The sequence below is a fragment of the Chiloscyllium plagiosum genome, unplaced genomic scaffold, assembly GCF_037043375.1.
Source record: "Chiloscyllium plagiosum isolate Xiang-an unplaced genomic scaffold, Cpla_swu_hap1 HiC_scaffold_27, whole genome shotgun sequence".
NCBI lineage: Eukaryota > Metazoa > Chordata > Chondrichthyes > Orectolobiformes > Hemiscylliidae > Chiloscyllium > Chiloscyllium plagiosum.
The window spans coordinates 82,349,533-82,370,057 of NW_028270165.1; the positions used below are offsets into that span (position 1 = coordinate 82,349,533).

General features: G+C 45.4%; 1 protein-coding gene across 1 annotated transcript in view; it reads left to right on the forward strand.

Moving 5' to 3' along the window:
* Window positions 1–17,007, forward strand: part of LOC148144719 (uncharacterized) — a 73,448-nt gene extending 56,441 nt beyond the window's left edge. Inside the window, exon 3 of the mRNA XM_087975735.1 lies at window positions 16,039–17,007. Within this exon, the coding sequence (XP_087831861.1) occupies window positions 16,039–17,007 (969 nt within the window). The remainder of the gene's footprint in view (window positions 1–16,038) is intronic.
* The last annotated feature ends 3,518 nt before the right edge of the window (window positions 17,008–20,525 follow it).

Here is a 20,525-nt window from a genome sequence, read left to right on the forward strand (position 1 = left end):
AAAGAATGTTCCTCAGAAACCAGAATTGTCTGTATTGAATTTCTATACTGTGTAGACAGCAATGTCTTCTGTAATCTCCTTTTACAGTATACGAGAAAGGGAGGATTTACAGCCAGAAATCTCAAAACAAGATCTGATAGAGACAATCAATTCATTGGCACGGGAATATCATCGGCCTTTGAATCTAGTAGCATTTTTTAATTTCCCTCCTGTCCTGTCTGCTTCACAAGGTTTCAAACATCAGTGAGACTGAGGTATGCATACCTGAGTGAGAGTGTTCCAATGAACTGACCGTGGGAAGAGCTTTAAGCGGGTACACAGCCTAAAATAGCAACACCCCATTCGCAGCAGCAATAGATGGAACACGTTCCATACATGAGTAGTCTTTCAACCGATTGTCAAAGCTGGAGAGAGACAAGGATTCCCACATCATGGAGAAATTGTGGAAGCAAAGCAATATCTTCGCCCTTTCCATTCCTCATCCTGGGAGGGAGAAAGAGAGGGAGGAAACACTATTCACATGTAGCAACTGAAGTGAATCCAGGGAGGGAGCAGACTCTGCAAAGGTATCGATGCTCTCTGTCCTTCTTAACGGTCTACTAATTTTTTCCCCTCAGTTTGATACGTTTATTTAAATACAATTTGCATTGCGGAAAAAGATCGCTTCTTTCCTCATGTTCAGAATTAAAATGGTAGTTACTCATGGGACGGAGCAGAATCTAAGGGATTGGCACGTTGATATAAAATATAGACATATGTTGCTTCATATGGTGTATATCTGATATTATTCGCTGTTATAAAAGCCTTGTGGCTATTATTTTTCACATTCTAATCTAGCACTGAAGTTATATTCTGTATTTCTTGTCATCTTTTTTCTTGAATAGGACAGTAGAAAGTCATTCAGCAACTTTACTGGTTTGTTTTTCTCAAGTAGCCTTGACATTTCATTTTCATTGTCCTTGATTCAGCTCCATTTCCAGTGCCTTTGTCGGCAGCTTGTTCTAGGTTATTGTCACCGAAATGAAGATTTCCTCCATACACACTTAAGGCTATCTGGTTGCATGAGGGTTTTCAGGTTTCTGTGTCCTGGATAAGATGTGATCAGGCATCTGACAAACTACAGGAATTGTCACCTATGTTGTGTTCATTTAACAGTATTGACTGTGATCACGTATTTTGTGAATTTAATTTTGCAGGAAGACATGTAGAAAGAAATCTGAAAGCAAATGATACATCAACTTCTGACAGAGCCACTTGATTCATTGGGACTTGAATATCAGCAACCATTCCAATTGAGAAGAAATGTTTGCTTTTGTCTGCTTGAGAGATTTTGGACACTTTTTGAATACAGAGACACCCAAGTGAGGGAGATTCAGTGCACTGACTGTGAAAAGTGCTTGAAACCAGTTACTCAGTTTGGGGAATCAAAGTTTCATCCCTCACGGTGGAGAGAGACTGTGTACCCATTCTGTTGGTAATTTCAAACCCAGAGGGACACAAGGAAAGCTCTCCCCATGGGGAAACTGTGGAAATGTGGGGACTGTGGGAAAGGGTTCCCTTCCCCGTCAGTGCTGGAGACTCATAGAAGCATTCACACAGGGGAGAGGCCATTCTCCTGCTCTCTGTGTGGGAAGGGATTCAGTTGGCTGTGCAACCAGCTGATGCACTGGCATGTTCACACCGGGGAGAAGCCATTCACTTGCTCCAAGTACAGGAATACATTCGTCAATTCTCCTGGCCTGCTGAAACATCCTTGGGTCCGCACTGGGGAGAGGCCGTTCACCTACTGTCACTGCAGGAAGAGGTTCATGAGTTCATCCACCCTGCAGACATACCAGTGGGTCCACACTGGGAGAGGCTATTCTCCTGCTGAGTGCAGGAAGGGATTTGGTTGGGTGGACAACTTCCGGAGGCACTAGTGAGTTCATGTGCCATCACTGGGATCGAAGAAGCAATGGCCGAGTGGTATTATCAACTGGATTACTACATCAACTCTGGGAACTCCCCCGGGTTTGAATCCCGCCATGGCAGATTGGAATTTGGTCAGAAATCTGGAGTTCAGAATCTAATGGTGGAACCATTTTCAGGGGGAAAACATCCTCATCTAATTCACTCATGATTTTTTTAGGGAAGGAAACTGCTGTTGTGGGAAAGGATTCACTCAGTCGTCCCAGATGCATCCTTTACCCGGTCTGGCCTACACATGACTCCAGACTCTCAGCAATATGGTCGACTTTAAGCCCCTGTCCCCACCCCTGCCCCCGGAAAATGAGTGGGGAGAAACTTACTTGGATACAGTATATGGGCTGAAATTGCTGAGTGAGGCATTACTTCCTCCGGGTTAAGACTGTATCAAGGATTCAGTTACAAAGGGACACCTCAGTGCTTACCAATAATAAAGCAACTGGGGTGGCAGGGGAGGTCAGGGGTGTGTGTGCGTGCTTTGAGCTTCAGCTGTTGAAGAAAAGGAAAGCTACTTTTTGTAATTTTTTTGCTGGGGAGATCATGAAGCTGTAACAAAGTTGGGTCGCAATAAAGGTTACCTAAATTCAGACTCAGACATTGAAAGATTTAAAATCCAACAAGTTTCTGTTTTAAAGCTGTTCACTCAGCTTCCAGCACTATGTTAACAAAGTCGTGTATCAGAAGAAGCAGTGAATCAGTAGCAAGTATCCTTAGAAACTGTTAAGATTTTCATCTCTGCAGGTACTGCATCGTTTCATCAGCATTGTAATGTTTACTGGCAGCAGCAGGAAGTGTTGTGGCTGTGTTCATGAGAAACAACGTTAAAAATCACATAACACCAGGATATTGTCCAACAGATTTATTTGGGAGCACTAGCTTTCGGCGCGCTGCTCCTTCATCAGGTAGCTGTGGAGCAGGATCATAAGACACAGAATTTATAGCAAAAGATCAGTGTCATGCAACTGAAATGATATATTGAACAAACCAAGATTGCTGTTAAGTCTTTCATCTTTTAGAATGGGTTGCAGGTTTCAGTTCATTAATATGCAAATCCTAGAACTTCTTTTAAGTCATATGCTCGAGATAACTTAAGGTAGATAGGATAGTGAAGAAGGCATTTGGTATGCTTTCCTTTATTGGTCAGAGCATTGAGTACAGGAATTGGGAGATCATGCTGCAGCTGTTCAAAACATTGGTTAGGCCACTGTTGGAATATTGCATGCAATTGTGGTCTCCTTCCTATCGGAAAGATTACAGATTACATTACAGTGTGGAAACAGGCCCTTCGGCCCAACAAATCCACACCGACCCGCTGAAGCACAACCCACCCATACCCCTACATTTACCCCTTACCTAACACTAGGGGCAATTTAGCATGACCAATTCACCTGACCTGCACATCTTTCTGACTGTGGGAGGAAACCGGAGCACCCGGAGGAAACCCACGCAGACACGGGGAGAATGTGCAAACTCCACACAGTCAGTCGCCGGAGGCAGGAATTGAACCCAGGTCTCTGGCGCTGTGAGGCAGCAGTGCTAACCACTGCGCCACCCATAAGATGTTGCGAAACTTGAAAGGGTTCAGAAAAGATTTACAAGGATGTTGCCAGGGCTGGAGGATTTGAGTGAAAGGGAGAGGCTGAACAGGCTGGGGCTGTTTTCCTTGGAGCGTCGGAGGCTGAGGGATGACCTTATAGAGGTTTACAAAATTATGAGGGGCATGGATACGATAAATAGACAAAGTATTTTCCCTGGGATCGGGGAGTCTAGAACTAGACGGCATTCCTTTTGGTGAGAGGGGAAAGATATAAAAGAGACCTAAGGGGCAAGTTTTTCACGCAGAGGGTGGTACGTGTATGGAATGAGCTGCCAGAGGATGTCGTGGAGGCTGGTACAATTGTAACATTTAAGAGGCATTTGGATGGGTATATGAATAGGAAGGGTTTGGAGGGATATGGGCTGGGTGCTGGCAGGTGGGATTAGATTGGGTTGGGATGTCTGGTCGGTGTAGACGGATTGGACCGAAGGGTCTGTTTCCATGCTGTACATCTCTTTGACTCTATGACTCTATTTTATAAAAAGAAGTGACAGCTTAGACAATGCATGGAAGGTGTGAGGTTCAAGTCTGTCAGTATCCCAATCTTGAGTCAGACTGGTTCTATTTCCAAAGTAGGAATTTATAAAATTATTACATGCATTGACTGCCTGCAGATTGTGAACTTTTTGAGCAAAATACAATGTATTTGGAAATATAATTCCGCAAATTCACCCTATTGACTTACATGCGTGTGTGTGTGTATGAGAGTGTGTGTGTCTGTGTATGTGTGAGAGAGAGAGAGAGACTGTATAGTGTAGTGGAGTCACATGTAGTGTGACATCAACCCAAGGTCCATTTGAAGCCATCCTCATGGCTATTGATACCCAAGTTTGGAATCCAAGTTGAACTTAGCCTCTGCTCGGCCACCAGAAATGATTAAGCAGTTACACAACACACATTGGAGAGTGTAGGGTGGGACTTGTCTTCTGATTTGCAGAAGGTGGGAGGCTCTGGATGCTGTGATCCAGGGCAAACACATGCTGGTGGACATTCAGCTCAGAGAGATGGAGCTGAAAGCCAGGCTGCAGACCTTTGATGTAAAAGATAACCAGACATTTTATTCCAGGAGTTAGTCATTCCTCTCTGGACAGACCCTTCTGATTGAGTCAGTGGACAGGGTCAGGAGGTGTGAGCGTGGATCAGGCAGGTAAAGGGAATCTGAGAGAGGGCTGCAAGGGAGTGGAGGAGCGAACTGGCTGGGTGCTGGGAATACCAACAACATTGGGGAGGTGGTGGTAAGAGACAGAATAGTGACGGATTGTCTCCGGTCTCCGCAATTGTAAGCAGGAGGCCAGATGACATCGGTGTCTATCTGGTGCCAGGATTCGGGAACCAATGTGTTCAGGGCTGAAGATGTGGGAAAGGGAGGTTACAGCAGGTGTGGTCCACAAATGTCAGGAGAGAGCCTCTGCTGAGTTTACGTGAAAAGTTAGAAGCTAACTCTGGACGGCACAGTGGCTCAGTGGTTAGTACCACAGCCTCACAGTGCCAGGGGTCCATGTTTGATTCCATCCTTGGGCAACTGTCTGTGTGGACCTTGGCACGTCCTCCTCCTTGTGTCTGTGTAGGTTACCTGCGAGTGCTCTGGTTTTCTCCCACAGTCCAAAGATCTGCAGTTTAAGGTGGATTGGCCATGCTGAAGTGTGCAGATTAGAGTGGGTTAGCCATGAGGAACTGCAGGGCTGTAGGGTCAGGAGATGGGTCTGGATGGGATGCTATTTGGAATGTCAGTGTGAATTCGATGGGCCGAATGGCCTGTCAGAATTATGATTCTACTGCTTTTGCCACGTATATATTGAGAAATGATTGACACAAGTCTGCTGTGGGAGGAGTGGGTTCCAGTTCGTGAGATATCAACAGCAGTTCTGGGGAAGGTGGGATTTGGGCAGTCTCTCACCCCCACCCTCTGCCCCCCTGTCCAATCTCTCCCCACCCACTGTCCCCGTCCATTCTCTCTCAACCCCCACCCTCTGCCCTGCATTCTCTTCCTCCCCACTTCTGCCCACCAGTCTTTCTCTTTCCCTAACCATCGGTACCCACAATCTTCTCCATTCCCATCACCCTCTGTTCCCCACAGTGTTCTCATCCTCCCACCCTCTGTCCCCCTGTCAATTATCTCTCTCACCCCCTGACACTCTGCCCATCCGTCCATTCTCTCTCCTTCTCTTCCACCCACTCCCTCTCCTTGCAGATGCCTCAAACCCTCTTCGATCGCTGTATCAAACCCTTCTAGGAAGAGAGAAAGAGAATGGATGTTGATGACTATACCTGGTAGACACGGCTTCACGAGAAATGACTGATCTTTAAAATTGAGAATAGCTAAAATTATATATTCAGAAATATCATGAAAGCCTGTTCAACTTTATAGAAAAGCTGCAGACATCTTTCTGAAACTTGCATTCAAATATGTCCAGTTAGTCCACAGTTGAGGACAGGGTGTAATTTGTGGACGGCCTATGCCTAGTCTTGTGAAATTGATTCTGACTATGCAGAAATAGAACCATAGAGTTGTACAAACCCGTCGGTCCATGCTGACCAGGTATCCTAAATTAATCTTGGCCCATATACCCATCCAAATGTCTTTTAAATTTTGTAATTGTACCAGCCTCCACCACTTCTTCTGGCAGCTAATTCAATACATGCACCACCCTTTGCGTGAAAAATGTGCCCCTCAGGTCCTTTTTATATCTTTCCCCTCTCACCCAAAATGAATGCCCTCTAGTTCTGGACTCTCCCACCAGAGCGAAAGGACCTTGTTTATTTAACCTATCAATGCCCCTCATGATTTTATAAATCTCTATAAGGTTTTATAAACCCTCAGCATCCAACGCTGTATGAAAATCAGCCCCAGTCTATTCAGCCTCTCCCTGCAGCTGAACCTCTCCAACCTTTGCAACATATTTGTAAATCGTTTTTGAACCCTTCTAAGTTTCACAACATCATTGCTACTCATGATTAATAGGCTGTGAACAATCTATCTTGTTCAGGGCATAAGAGGGGGCATTTGTTGAGGGGAATTAACTTTCAAACTGTTTTTTTCTGACCCTGAGGTCCCTTTAAATCTTTTCCCTCTCAATCCTCAGGGAAGGGGAGTCCCTCTAGTTTGGGACTCCCCTACCCTGAGGAAAAGACATTCAAAAGTTGAGGAGTCACACAAAATGCAAACGCAATAAAATGTCGAGCTACAGATTTAAAAAAAATGTGGCTTCAGCTTTTTTTTAAACTCCTGTTGACATTTGACATTTGGGTACAAAATCTTGTCAGCAACACCAGCATCGCCACAGACCACACTGCGCATACTCCTCGGTGTCAGTAAGTACTGCGCATGTTCAGCGGCGTTAACAAGAACTGCGCATGCCCAACGCTGTCCGCAATTACGGACGCGACTTTCTTTGATGGACCAATGGGGAGCTCGGGATGACCGGAAGGAGCCTGGTTCCTTTGTCAATCAGAGCCTTGCTTTTGTCTGAATACGGAAGTTTGACCATGAGCTTCTGAAGCTGCTATTGCTGTTGTTCCTCTCTGAATGAAGATTGAGCTTCACCCCAGACTGCAACTTCCTTCCTCTGTCCAACATCTGTGAGTACGGCACTTTCTTTTCTCACCCCCTTTTCCATTTGTTTTCATTCTGGGGTTCAATTTTTGTTTTGCAGCAATTGAAAGGAAAAGGAGTGAATCCCGGCGAGGGGAGAGAGTCTGGAAAAGTTGGTCCAAGATTGTGTCTTAGTTAGCAAACATACGGCAAATGTAGTAGCACAATGTGAAGTTATCGCATTTGCTGTTTTAAAAAAAAGCAGAAAGGAGACGCATTCCTTAAATAGTGATATATTGGGATGTGAAGAAAGTGAGGACTGCATATGCTGGAGATCAGAGTCGAAAAGTGTAGGGCTGGTAAAGCATAGCAGGTTCAGGCAGCATCTGAGAAGCAGGAGATTCGACATTTCAGGCACGAGCCCTTCATCAGGAATGATGTGTTGATGTACAAACAGGCCTCAGCGTCCTTCTATATCAGCAAGCAATGAGCAAGGCAAATGGTACATTAGCAAGAGGAATTGAGTTCCTAGGTGGTGATGTCTTCCTGCAGTTGGGGGTGGGGTTCATTGAATATATTCAAGGCTGAGTTCATTTGAATGTTCGACAACAAGGAAGTGGATGGTTATGGGGGGAGGCAAGAAAATGGGTTTAAGACCAGTATAGAACAGTTAGACAGTCAGACAGTGCAGAAACAGACTGTTCTGTCCAACTAGTCCATGCTGACTATGTTCTCAAACTAAACTAGTTGCACCTACCAGTGTTTGGCCCATATCCCTCTGAACCATTCCTATTCATGTGCTGATCCAAATGCTTTTTAACCCTTTTAACTGGACTACATCCACCACTTGAACTGAATTGAATTTATTTATTGTCACATGTACTGAGGCACAGTGAAAAGCGTTGTCTTGCGATCACATAGTTAATTCGCATAGTAAATAATAGGTAAACAGCGGCAAAAACAAAAATAAAGGTTCAGGCAAATCCTGAGAGTTTGAGAGTCCATTCAGTGTTCTAACAATAGTAGGGTAGAAACTGTTACAAAACTGGCTGGTGCGTTTGTTCAGGCTTCTGTACCTTCTCCTTGATGGTAGAGGTTGTAGACAAACATTGCCAGAGTGGGATGGATCTTTAAGAATGCTGGCAGCTTCCCTTGACAGCAGGCCTGGTAGATGGATTTTATAGATGGGAGGTAGGCCTTTGTGATTGTCCGGGCTGAGTTCACCACTCTCTGTAACCGTCTCCAATCTTGAATGGTACAGTTGCCATACCAGGTAGTGATACATCCAAGACAGCTTGTTGTGGATGACCACTCCCAGGAGCTTGACACCCTCCTCTCATTCCACCTCTGTGCTGTTAATGTGTATGGGGGCATGAGTAACATCCCGCCAAAAGTCAATAACGAGTTTCTTGGATTTGCTAGCATTGAGATCTGGTTTGTTTTCAGTGCATCATTTTTCCAGGTCTTCCATCTCCCGTCTGCAGTCTGTTTTGTTGCCATCTGAGATTTGACTGACTATAGTGGTGCCAGTGAACTTGTAAATGGCATTAGTCTTGTATTTGGTGACGCAGTCATGGGTATACAGTGAGTACAGTTGGGGGCTGAGTATGCACCCCTGGAGGGCTCCAGTGTTGAGTGTTAGTGAGGATCAAATGTTGTCCCCAGTCTTCACTGATTGTGGCCTGTGGGTCAGGAAACTGAGGATCCAGTTACAGAGAGTGGGGCTTAGTCCGAGATCACTAAGTTTAGTAATCAGTCTCGAGGGGATAACAGTATTGAAGGCTGAACTGCAGTCAAGTAGGATTCTTACGTACCTGTTCTTGGTGTCAAGATGTTCTAGGGAGGAGGGAAGGGCAAATGATATGGCATCTGACGTGGATCCCAATTTGCCAATAGACAAATTGGAGTGGGGCAAGAGTAGTGGGAAGGCTGGAGTTGATTAATGCCATGACCAGCTTTTCAAAGCAATTCATGACCACCAAAGTTAGGGCAACTGGGTGGTAGTCATCGACACGTGCTGCATGAGTCTTCTGAGGCACAGGGATGATGTTGGCCCTCGTGAAACAGGCAGGGAGAATGGCCTGCTGCAGGAAGAGGTTGAAGATGTGCGAGAAGACCTCTGTCAGTTGATCTGCCCATGCTCTGAGTGCACGGCCTGGTCCTACGTCTGATCCCATCGCTTTCCTTGGATTCACATGAAGGAAAACTGATCTGACCTCTGGGCTTTCTCTGGACATTCATTCCACACACAAACTACTCTCTTAAAAAAGGGTGCTTCTGATGTCTTTTTAAAATCTTTCTCCTCTCGCCTTAAAAATGTGCTCCCTAATCTTGATGCTCACATCTGAGCGAAAGGACATCGCTATCCTTCGTGATTTTATAATCCTCTGTGAGGTCACCTCTGTGCTCCAGTGAAAAAAAATCCCAGTGTATCCACCTAGATGTAGGTAGATTAATATCCAGTCATGATCTGTTGAATGCTGGTGCAGGCTTGAAAGACCAAATGGCCTACTCCTGCTCCCAAGTTTCTCTCACTGTGTCCAGAACAGCAAGAGACCATAAGACACAGGAGCGGGAATTTGGCCAATCAGCCCACTGGGTCTGCTCCACCATTCAATCATGGCTGATAAGTTTCTCAACCCCATTCTCCAGCTTTCTCCCCTTGATACTCAAGAACCTATCATCTGTTTCAGTCTTAAATATACTCAGTGACTTGGCTACCGCAGCTTTCTGTGGCAGTAAATTTCATAGATTCGCCACTGTCTGGCTGAAGAAGTTTCTCCTTATCTCTGTTCGAAAAGATCTTCCGTTTACTCGAAAGCTGTGCCCTCGAGTCCCCATCTCTCCTACCACTGGAAACATCTCCCCCAACATGCACTCTGTCCAAGCCATTCAGCATTCTTATGTTTCAATTAAATCCCCCCTGAGTGTAGGCCTGTTAATCAGCATGAACCAGACTTTTCAGGATGAGGCAGAGCAGGGAATACGTTCAGTAAAATGAGAATGAAAGGAGAGTGTGTGGGATGGAGATTTTCAGCTTTTAGGGAATAAGGGAGGAAAGAGAGTTTGCTACAAATTATAAACGATCGGATGGAATAATGGACCGAGGATTGGCAGATGGAGTTTAATTTAGACGAACGTGAGGTGTTGCATTTTCGGAAAGCAATCCAGGACTTAACCAGTTAATGGGGAATGTTGCTAGTGAGGGTGAGAATAAGTGGACAGGGCAGATGAATCAGTGGCTGAGGAACTGGTGCATGGGAGAAAGGATCCAAAAATGTGAATATTGGAATCTCTTCTGGGGTAGAAAAGACCTGGACAAGAAGGATGGATCGCACCCGAATTGGAAGGGGACTAATATATTGCTGGGAGATTTGCGAGAGCTGCTCAGGAGGATTTAAACTAGTAAGGTAGGGGTGGGTGGGGGGGCAGGGATTGCTGGGACCCAGAGAAATAGTGAGGAAAGAGATCAGTCTGTGACTGGTCCAGTTGGGAAAGGGAATGAGTTAACCAATCAGAGCAGGAAGTAACAAAGCAGAGAACAAGGTAGGACTGGTAAATTAAACTGCATTTATTTCAATTGCAAGAGGCCGAACAGGGAAGGCAGATGATGGTTAGGAACTTGGGACTGAGATATCATGGCAGTTACAGAAACATGGACAGCACTGGCAGCTTAATGTTCAAGAACACACATGGTATTGGAAGGATAGAAAGAGGGGCAGGAGAGGAGGGAGAGTGGCTTTTTTGATAAGGGATATATTACTGTGCTTAAGGAGGATATTCCTGGGAATACATGCAGGAAGCTTATTTGGGTGGAACTGAGAAATAAGAAAAGGGATGATCACCTTATTGGGATTTTATTACAGACTCCCTAATAGTCAGAGGGAAATTGAGAAAAAACTTATAAGGAGATTTCAGTTATCTTTAATAATAATAGGGTGGTTATGGTCAGGGATTTTAACTTTCCAAACATAGACTGGGACTGCCATAGTGTTTAAAGGCAGTACAAAGGCAGTTGGAGTATACTTAAGAGTAAACTCAGGAGGGCAAAAAGGGAACATGAGATAGCTTCGACAAGTAGAGTTAAGGAGGAATTTAAATGTGTACAAGAAAATTTTCTGATTCAGTAAGTGGATGTTCTGACTAGTGAAGGTGCAAACCGTGACCTACTCTTGGGAAATAAGGCAGGGCAGGTGACTGAGCTGTCAGTGGAGGAGCACTTTGGGGCCAGTGACCATAATTCTATGAGCTATAAAAGAGTGAAGATAAAGTATAGACCAGATCTAAATTGTAGGATGGCTAACTTGGTATTAGGCAAGATGTTTCAAAAGCTAACTGGGAGCAGATGTTCGCAGGTAAAGGGATGGCTAGAAAATGGGAAGCCTTCAAAAATAAGAAACTGAGAGTCCAGAGACAGTATATTCCTGTTAGGGTGAAAGGGGAAAAACTAGGTAAAAACAAAGACTGCAGATGCTGGAAACCAGATTCTAGATTAGATGAAGGGCTTTTGCCCAAAACATCGATTTTCCTGCTCCTCGGATGCTGCCTGAACTGCTGTGTTTTTCCAGCACCACTCTCATCTAGAACCCAGGGTGAAAGGGGAGGTTGGTAGGTGTACTGAATGCTGAATGACTGGAGGAATTGAGCTTTTGGTTCAGAAAAAGAAGGAAGCATATGACAAGTATAGACAGGAGAGATCGAGTGAATCCTGACAGTACAAAGGCAGTTGGAGTATACTTAAGAGTAAAGTCAGGAGGGCAAAAAGGGAACATGAGATAGCTTCGACAAGTAGAGTTAAGGAGAATCCAAAGGATTTTTATAAATATATTAAGGAGAAAAGGGTAACTAGGGAGAGAACAGGGCCCCTCAAAGATCAGCAAGACGGCCTATGTGTGGAGCTGCAGGAGTTAGGGGAGATAATAAACAAGTATTTTACATCAGTGTTTACTGTAGGGAAGGACATGGAAGAAATAGAATGTGTGGAAACAGATGATGATATCTTGAAAAATGTAAATATGTCCATACTACAAAGGAGGTGGTGCTGGATGTCTTGAAATGCATGCAAGTGGATAAATCCCCAGAACCTGAACAGTTGTACCCTAGAACTCTGTGGGAAGCTAGAGAAGTGATTGCTGGGTCCCTTGCTGAGGTATTTGTACCATCGATAGTCACAAGTGAGGTGATGAAAGACTGGAGGTTGTCTAACGTGGTACCAATATTTAAGAAAGATTGCAAGGAAAAGCCAGGGAACTATCAACCAGTGAGCCTGACATTGCCGGAGGGCAAGTGGTTGGAGGTAATCCTGAGGGACAGGATTTACATGTCTTTGGAAAGGCAAGGATTGATTAGGGATAGTCAGCAGGGCTTTGTGCGTGAGAAATCATGCCTCACGAACTTTATCGAATTTTTTGAAGAAGCAACAAGGGATTGACGAGAGCAGAGCAGTCGACATGATCTCCATGGACTTCAGAAAGGCATTCAACAAGGTTCCTCATAAGAGACTGGTTAGCAAGGTTAGATCTCGAGAAATACAGGGAGAATTAGCTATCTGGCTTGAAGGTAGTAGACGGAGAGTGGTGGTGAAGGGTTGATTTTCAGCCTGGAGGCCTGTGACCAGTGTTGTGCCACATGGATTGGTGCTGGTCCCACTACTTTTCATCATTCATATGAATGATTTGGATGTGAGCATAAGAGGTATAGTTAGTAAGTTTTCAGATGACACCAAAATTGGAGATGTAGTGGACAGCAAATAAGGTTACCTCAGATGACAATGGGATCTTGATCCGATGGGCCAATGGGCTAAGGAATGGCAGATGGAGTTTAATTTAGATAAATGTGAGGTACTACATTTGGAAAAGCAAATCAGGAAAGGTCCGAGGGAGTGTTGCTGATCAAAGAAACCTTGGAGTGCAGATTCATAGCTTCTTGACAGTAGAGTCGCAGGTAGATAGAACAGTGAGGAAGGCATTTGGTATGCCTTCCTTTATCGGTCAGAACATTGGGTAGGAAAGTTGAGAGGTCACGTTGCAGCTGTATAGGACACTGGTTAGGCCTTTTCGGAATATTGTGTGCAATTCTGGTCTCCTTCCTAACAGGAGGATGCTGTGAAACTTGAAAGGGTTCAGAAAAGATTTACAAGAATGTTGCCAGGTTTGGAGGATTTTAGCTATCTGGAGAGGCAGAATAGACTCGGGCTGTTTTCCTGGAGCGTCAGAAGCTTTTGTGGGGGTGGGTGGGGGTGACCTTCGACACGTTTATTCTATCCATAATCCTCATGATTTTATAAACAGACAAGGTCTTTTCCCTGGGTTGTGGAGTCCAGAACTAGAGGGCATAGGTTTAGAGTGAGAGGGGAAAGATTTTAAAAGGGACCTCAGGGACAAGTGTTTCATGCAGAGGGTGGTGCATGTATGGAACGAATGTCAGAGGAAGTGATGGAGGATGGTACAATTACGGCATTTAAAAGGCATCTGTATGGGTATATGAATAGGAAAGGTTTAGAGCGATAGTGGCCAAGTCCTGGCAAATGGGACGAGATTAGGTTGGGATAACTGGTCGGCATGAATGAGTTGGACTAAAAGGTCTGTTTCTGTGCTGTACACCTCTACGGCTTTAATTCAGGACTCTGAAATTGTTCATGAAAACCACTTCAGTAATCTGCCCAGTTTTAAGACGACAATATACAGGAGCAGAATGAGGCCATTTGGCCCATTGAGTCTGCTCCACCAGTCGATCATGGCCGATATGTTTCTTAACCCCATTCTGTTGCCTTCTCCTCGTAACCCTTGATCCCCTTACTTATCAAAGACCTATCTATCCCTGTCTTAAATGCCCTCAATGACTTGGCCTCCACAGCGCTCTGCAGCAATGAGATCCACAGATTCACCATCCTCTGGCTGCAGAATTTCCTCCTCATCTCAGTTCTGAAGGCATTCCTTCACCCTGAGCCTGTATCCTCTGGTCCTCGTTTCTCCTACTGGTGGAAACATCTTCCCCACATCCACTGTATCCAGTCAGAGTCACGCAGCACGGAAACAGATCCTTCAGTCCAACCAGTCCATGTTGACTATAATCCCAAACTAAACTAGTCCCACCTACATGTGCTTGGCCCAATATCCCTCTGAACATTTCTTATTCATGTACTTATCCAAATGTCATTTAAATGTTGGGACTATAAGCGCATCCATCACTTTCTCTGGAAATTCATTCCACACGTGAAGCACTCTGTGTAAAAATGTTGCCCCTTATTTTGTTTTTAAATCTTTCTGTTCTCACCTTAAAAATATGTCCGCTCATCTTGAAATCCCCCATTCCAGGGAAATGACTCCTGGCATTCATCTTCTCTGTATCCAGCAAGATTTTATAAATCTCAAAGAAGCCCTGAAATGTTAGCTTTCTCTCTATGTGGACACTGTCTGACCAGCTGTGATCTACAGCATTTGTTGTTTTCAGGACGGATTCCAGCATCTGTAGCAATGCGCTCCTAAATGTTAGCTACCTCTTTCCAGATCCTTTGAGACTCAATCTTACTCAACAATCCACTGTGTGGTACAGTCAATAAAGTTCCACATTGCATCTCTTTCAGCACGTGGCTCAATGGTTACACTGCTGCCTCACAGCACCAGGGACAAGGATTTGACTCCAGCTTCAGGTGACTGTCTGTCTGTGTGGAGTTTGAATATTGTCCCCCCCACCCCCCCCCCCCCCCCCCCCGTAGCTGTGTGGGTTTCATCGAGATGCTCCGGTTTCCTCCCACAGTCCAAAGATGTACAGGTTAGGATGAATTGGCTATGCTAAATTGCCCCATAGAGTTCAGGGATGTGTGGATTAGGTATATTAGTCAGAGGTAAATGGAGATTTGTTGGGCCAAATGGCCTCATTCCGCACTGTAGGGATTCGATGTGGCAACCCACCAGCTGTTTGCATTTCCTGTAGGGGAAGTGGGGACGGGCCGAAAGTTCAGTGTGTGTGAAGTGAAAATTAAACGAAGTGCTTTGCTTGAGCTCAAGCTGAGTGACTTGGTGGCAGGACTGGAAAAGGAAGGTACGGTGTCTGTGGTTAGTGATGCTGCCTCACGGCACCAGAGAGCCAGATACAATTCCAGCCTCGGGGCCGTTGTCTGTGTGGATATTGCACATTCTCCGTCTGGTGTTTGCTGCGGATTTCTTCCAGTGCACCTGTTTCTTCCCACTATCCAAAGATGTGCAGGTTTGGGTGAATTAGCCATGTTAAATTGTCCATAATGTCCAGGACGTGTAGGTTAGATGCATTAATCAGGTGTAAATGTAGAGCAATTAGAGTAGGGTAATGGTGCTTTCAATTTCATGGAATTACAAAAGAAAAGAATGTTCCACATAAAGGAGAATTGCTTGTTCTGAATTTCTACCCTGACTGACAGTGATAACTTTCATAATCTGTTTTTTCCAGTGCATTTGAAGATTTGAAGACTGAAGTTTCAAATTCAGTAGTTGAAGGGCTTATGCCCGAAACAGCAACTCTCCTGCTCCCTGGATGCTGCCTGACCTACTGTGTATTTCCAGCACCACACATTTTGACTGACTCTCCAGCATCTGCAGTCGTCATTTTCATGTCAATGACAGACAGTCGATCAATCCATTGGGACTGTAACGATTTTTGACTATGATTCTGCGAGAAGGAGCAAAATTCTTTGGTTTCTGTTTCAGTACGCTTTCAGCATCAGTGGAGCTGGATGAGAGACGCTACTGTGGCAGCGCATTGAATGTGCAGCCTGTCACAATTATACAGCCTGGAAAGAGGAATTCACGGCAGGGAGGGTTTGTACATGCGTTTGTGTGCAGCTGAAGCTTTGGCCATGGAGAAACCAGAGGAATCTCGCCCCATGGAGAAACCGTGGAAGTGTGGTGACTGCGGGAAAGGCTTCAGTGTCCCATCTGCCCTGGAAATTCATCAGCGCAGTCACACCAGGGAGAGGCCGTTCTCCTGCCCAGAGTGTGGGAAGGGATTTATCCGCTCTTCCCACCTGCTGGACCACCGCCGAGTCCATACTGGGGAGAGACCATTCACCTGCCCCGAGTGCGGGAACAGCTTCACCCACTCCTCCCACTTGCTGCCGCACCAGCTTGTCCACACCGGGGAGAGCCCATTCCCCTGCTCTGATTGTGGGAAGGCCTTCAGCAAATCCTCTGACCTGCTGAAGCACCAGCGGGTCCACACAGGGGAGAGGCCATTCAGTTGCCCCGAGTGCGGGAAGGCCTTTAGCGATTCCTCTGCCCTGCTGAGGCACCAGTGGGTCCACACAGGCAAGAAGCCGTTCCCCTGCCCTGAATGTGGGAAGGGCTTCAGCAGTTCCTCCTCCCTGCTGACACACCAGCGGGTCCACACTGGGGAGAGGCCATTTGCCTGCCCTGAGTGTGGGAAGAATCTTCCCCAGCCCTCCCAACTGCTGACCCACCGGCGGGTCCATACCGGGGAGAAGCCATTCTCCTGCTCAGTGTGCGGGAAGGGCTTTGCGGTCTCCTCCAACTTCGTGGCCCACCAGCAGTTCCACACGGGGGAAAGGCCCTTCAGCTGTCGCGAGGGCGGGAAGGCTTTCAGCAATTCCTCCCACCTGCTGAGGCATCAGCGGGTCCACACAGGGGAGAAGCCGTTCTCCTGCCCAGAGTGCGAGAAACGCTTTAACCACTCCTCCCACCTTCTGACTCACCAGCGGGTCCACATGGGAGAGTGGCCGTTCTACTGTCCTGAGTGCAGGAAGGGCTTCAGCAATTCTTCTGCTCTGCTGACCCACCAGCGGGTCCATAGAGGAGAGAGGCCATTCAGCTGCCCTGAGTGTGGCAAGAGGTTCACATTTTCCAGGAACTTGCGAAGACACCAGCGGGGGCACCAGTGCTCCCAACAATCGGATACTGCAAGTGACGCTACTGTGGATTAAACCTTGTGCCCCACTCTGACAATGGGTGCAGTGGGAAAGTTGATGGGCTTTTAAAAAAATGTCTGGACTGCACACTGCCTCACACCCCCAAGTGCAACTCTAAAGTGGCTCGGGGCGACATGGTGGCTCAGTGGTTAGCACAGCTGCCTCATAGAGCCATGGATTCGGGTTTGAATCTAGTGTTTGATTCTCCCGTGTCTGCATGGGTTTCCTCCGGGTGTTCCGCTTTTGCTCCCACAATACAAAGATGTACAAGTTAGGGTGAGTTAGCCTAGCTAAATTGTCCATTGTGTTCAGGGATGTGTAAGTGTGGTGCAGTAGTCAGGGGTAAATGTAGACTGGTCAAAAGTGTGGTGCTGGAAAAGCATAGCAGGTCAGGCAGCATCTGAGGCGCAGGAGGATCGACGTTTTGGGCATAAGTCCTTCATCAGGATTCTCCTGGTCTTCGGATGCTGCCTGATCTGCTGTGCTTTTCCAGCACCACATTCTTGACTCTGATCTCCAGCATCTGCAGTCCTCACTTTCTCTAAGTAAATGTAAAGTAACAGGGTTAAGAGAATAGGTCTGGGTGGGTAACTATACGGAGGGTTGGTGTTGCCTTTTTGGTCCCAAAGGTCTGTTTACATTCTGTAGGGATTCTGTGATTCCATAAACTTTGCTTCCAGTGGGCGACATTACTCGGAGTCTGGGACTGCACGTTGCTAAGAATCCGCAGAAACCTTAGACCACAAGAGCACTGGAGCAGACATGAGGCCATTCAGCCCATTGAGTCTGCTCCACCATTTGTTAGAAACAAAAAATAATTGCGGTTGCTGGAATCCAAAGTTGGCAAGCAGGAGGCTGGGAGAACGCAGCAAGCCAGGTAGCATTCGGAGGTGAAGTTAGCATTTCGGGTATTAACCCTCGTTCAGGACTGAAGAAGGGTTCTTCCGAAAACATTGACTTCTGTATCAGAAACAATTTACCAGGATGTTGCCGGGGGTTGGAGGGTTTGAGCTGCAGGGAGAGGCTATTTGGCTGGGTGAGAGATTTAAAAGGGACGTAAGGGGCAATGTTTTCACGCAGAGGGTAGTGCATGTATGGAATGAGTTTCCAGCGAAAGTGGAGGCTGGTACAATTATACCACTGAGAGGGCATCTGGTTTCGGACATGAACAGGAACGGTTCAGAAAGATAATGGGCCAAATACTGACAAATGGAATCAAATTAATTTAGGATGTCTTGTCAGCGTTGATGAGTTGGACTGAAGGGTCTGTTTCCGTGCTGTACATCTATGTCTACCGGTCCTGATGTAAGTTTTAAAATTGAGTCCAAGTAACTTTGAATAGTTCAGTCTTGTTGAACTCACCTCTTGAAAGGTTTCAAGTGAATCCCTCCAAGTGATACTGTTTAAAAATGCCGAGTTGGACAAAATATCCCATTAAGTTCGACACAAACCCACAGCTGAAGATATCAGAAATCACACAACACCAGCTTAGAGACCAACAGGTTTATTTGAAATTACAAGCTTTAGAAGCATTGCTCCTTCTTCAATGCTGCTGCTTCATCACTTCACCGACAAAGGAGCAGTGCTCTGAAATCTTGAGTTCAAATAAACCTGTTGGACTCTAACCTGGTGCCAATTGACTTCTGACCTTGTCCAGCCCAATCCAACACCAGCACTTCCACATCAGAGTTGACTAATGAGATTGGATTTTATTCAGTGTGATTAAGTGAGATGCTCATCTGAAAACTCAAAACTGTTGGAGAGACAAAGAGACACGAGTCAGTGCAACAGCACGGAGACAGGCCCATCGGCCCAAACTGGTCCATGCCGACCAAAATGTCCATCAACAGTAACCCCATTTCCCTGCACTTAGCCACTATCCTTCTCAGACTTTCCTCTCCATGTGTTTGACCAAATGTCTTTTAAATGTTGTTAATGTACCGACCTCAACCACTTCCACTGGCAGCTCATTCCATACACAAGCCACACTCTAAAATTTTTGCCCCACATATTTTTTCAATCACTCCCCTCTGACCAGGTTTGTATTATCTGTTTGGAGATGTAGGAGTAAAACTTCACAATAAAAGATTAATACAGCCTTTATTCATGACTCATGATTAAACACACTTTCTCCATTTACAGCTGTAATTGAGAAGCTTCTCTGAATTAGTTGACATGTTTGTAACAAGTTGTGAAACATGAAAGGGTTCTGAAAAGATTTACAAAGATACTGCCAGGGTTGGAGGGTTTGAGCTGTTGCAAGAGGCTGAAATAGCCCCAGTCTATTTTCCCTGGAGGGTCAGAGGCTGGGGGGTGACCTTACAGACTGTTTCGCTGTAGAAGTGTTTCAGAAAAAAAAAATCTCAAACCTTTTTCCGATTGTTGCCTTTGCCAACATCTGGCCATGAGTGAAGTCCCTTAGCCCAGTCGAATCGGACCCTCTGCCTTTTACAACCCCTCTTGGGAAAAGAAAATCAAGATGACATCTTCTTAAAGGAGTAACATCATCACAACAGAGAGCACACAAACAGAAACATTTCTATCACAAGGTTGTACAGTTAACAGGCCAAGATAATGACTTTTCAATTTAGCCAATCAATTTAAATCCGGTCCTTTGGCTACCAATATCTATTAAATTTAAATGTGATGGTTTTGACAACAGAGGACCGATCCTATTGTAAAAACTCAATATGGCATCAAGGGTATAAAAGAAGGGGACAGTTGGACAGAACCCCAGAGCTAACTCCCCATTGCTAGAGCTAAGAGTCCTCAGCTCTAGAGAGAGACATCAGCTCTGACAGTCAGCTGTGAATGAGACAGCATCATTTACAAAAAAACCAGAAGAGCAGGAATTGCAGGAGGCATTCCTGACAAAAGATTCAATAGAAGGATGCTTAGAATATTCTGGAAGATGTAATCTGAGAGACTAAATTCTATTTCTTGTTGTTTTAGTGGGTCTTGTATTTATTGGAACAGCATATGACAAAAATCCTGTTTCATGCCAGAATCGTCAGTAGTTCGAAGGGATTTATAAGGTTTGATAATAGTTTAGTTCAGTTGTTCACCATTCAAGTTGGATATGTAAATTGTTTTTTGTTGATTTTTAAAGTGTCAGGGATTTATTTTTGTTTAAGACTAGAGCAGATGACACTACTTTTCACACTAATTTTCCGATTATAGGGCAATGCACTCCTCTATTGGTGTTTCGGTTTGAGATCTCAGAGAGGGGAGGGGATTCAGCATTCGTTTTATAACAGTATTGACGTGCCGTCCTGCTGAATGCAAAGGAGTCATTATTAATCCTAGCCTCTCACTCTGATTGTGGGTGAATCGCTTTAATTTGAATACTGACTCAGAAACTGCACAGACAACCAACTGTTGAATCATAATTTACACTTTATTGTAAGTAGGAACCAAAATATAAAACCCCTCAAGTAAGCAAGTTCACCCTCACCACCCAAATCTTGGCTATCACCCAAATGTTGGCGGAATTTAACATTGTTTCTACCAACAGTGCCCATCTCCGGAAGTTT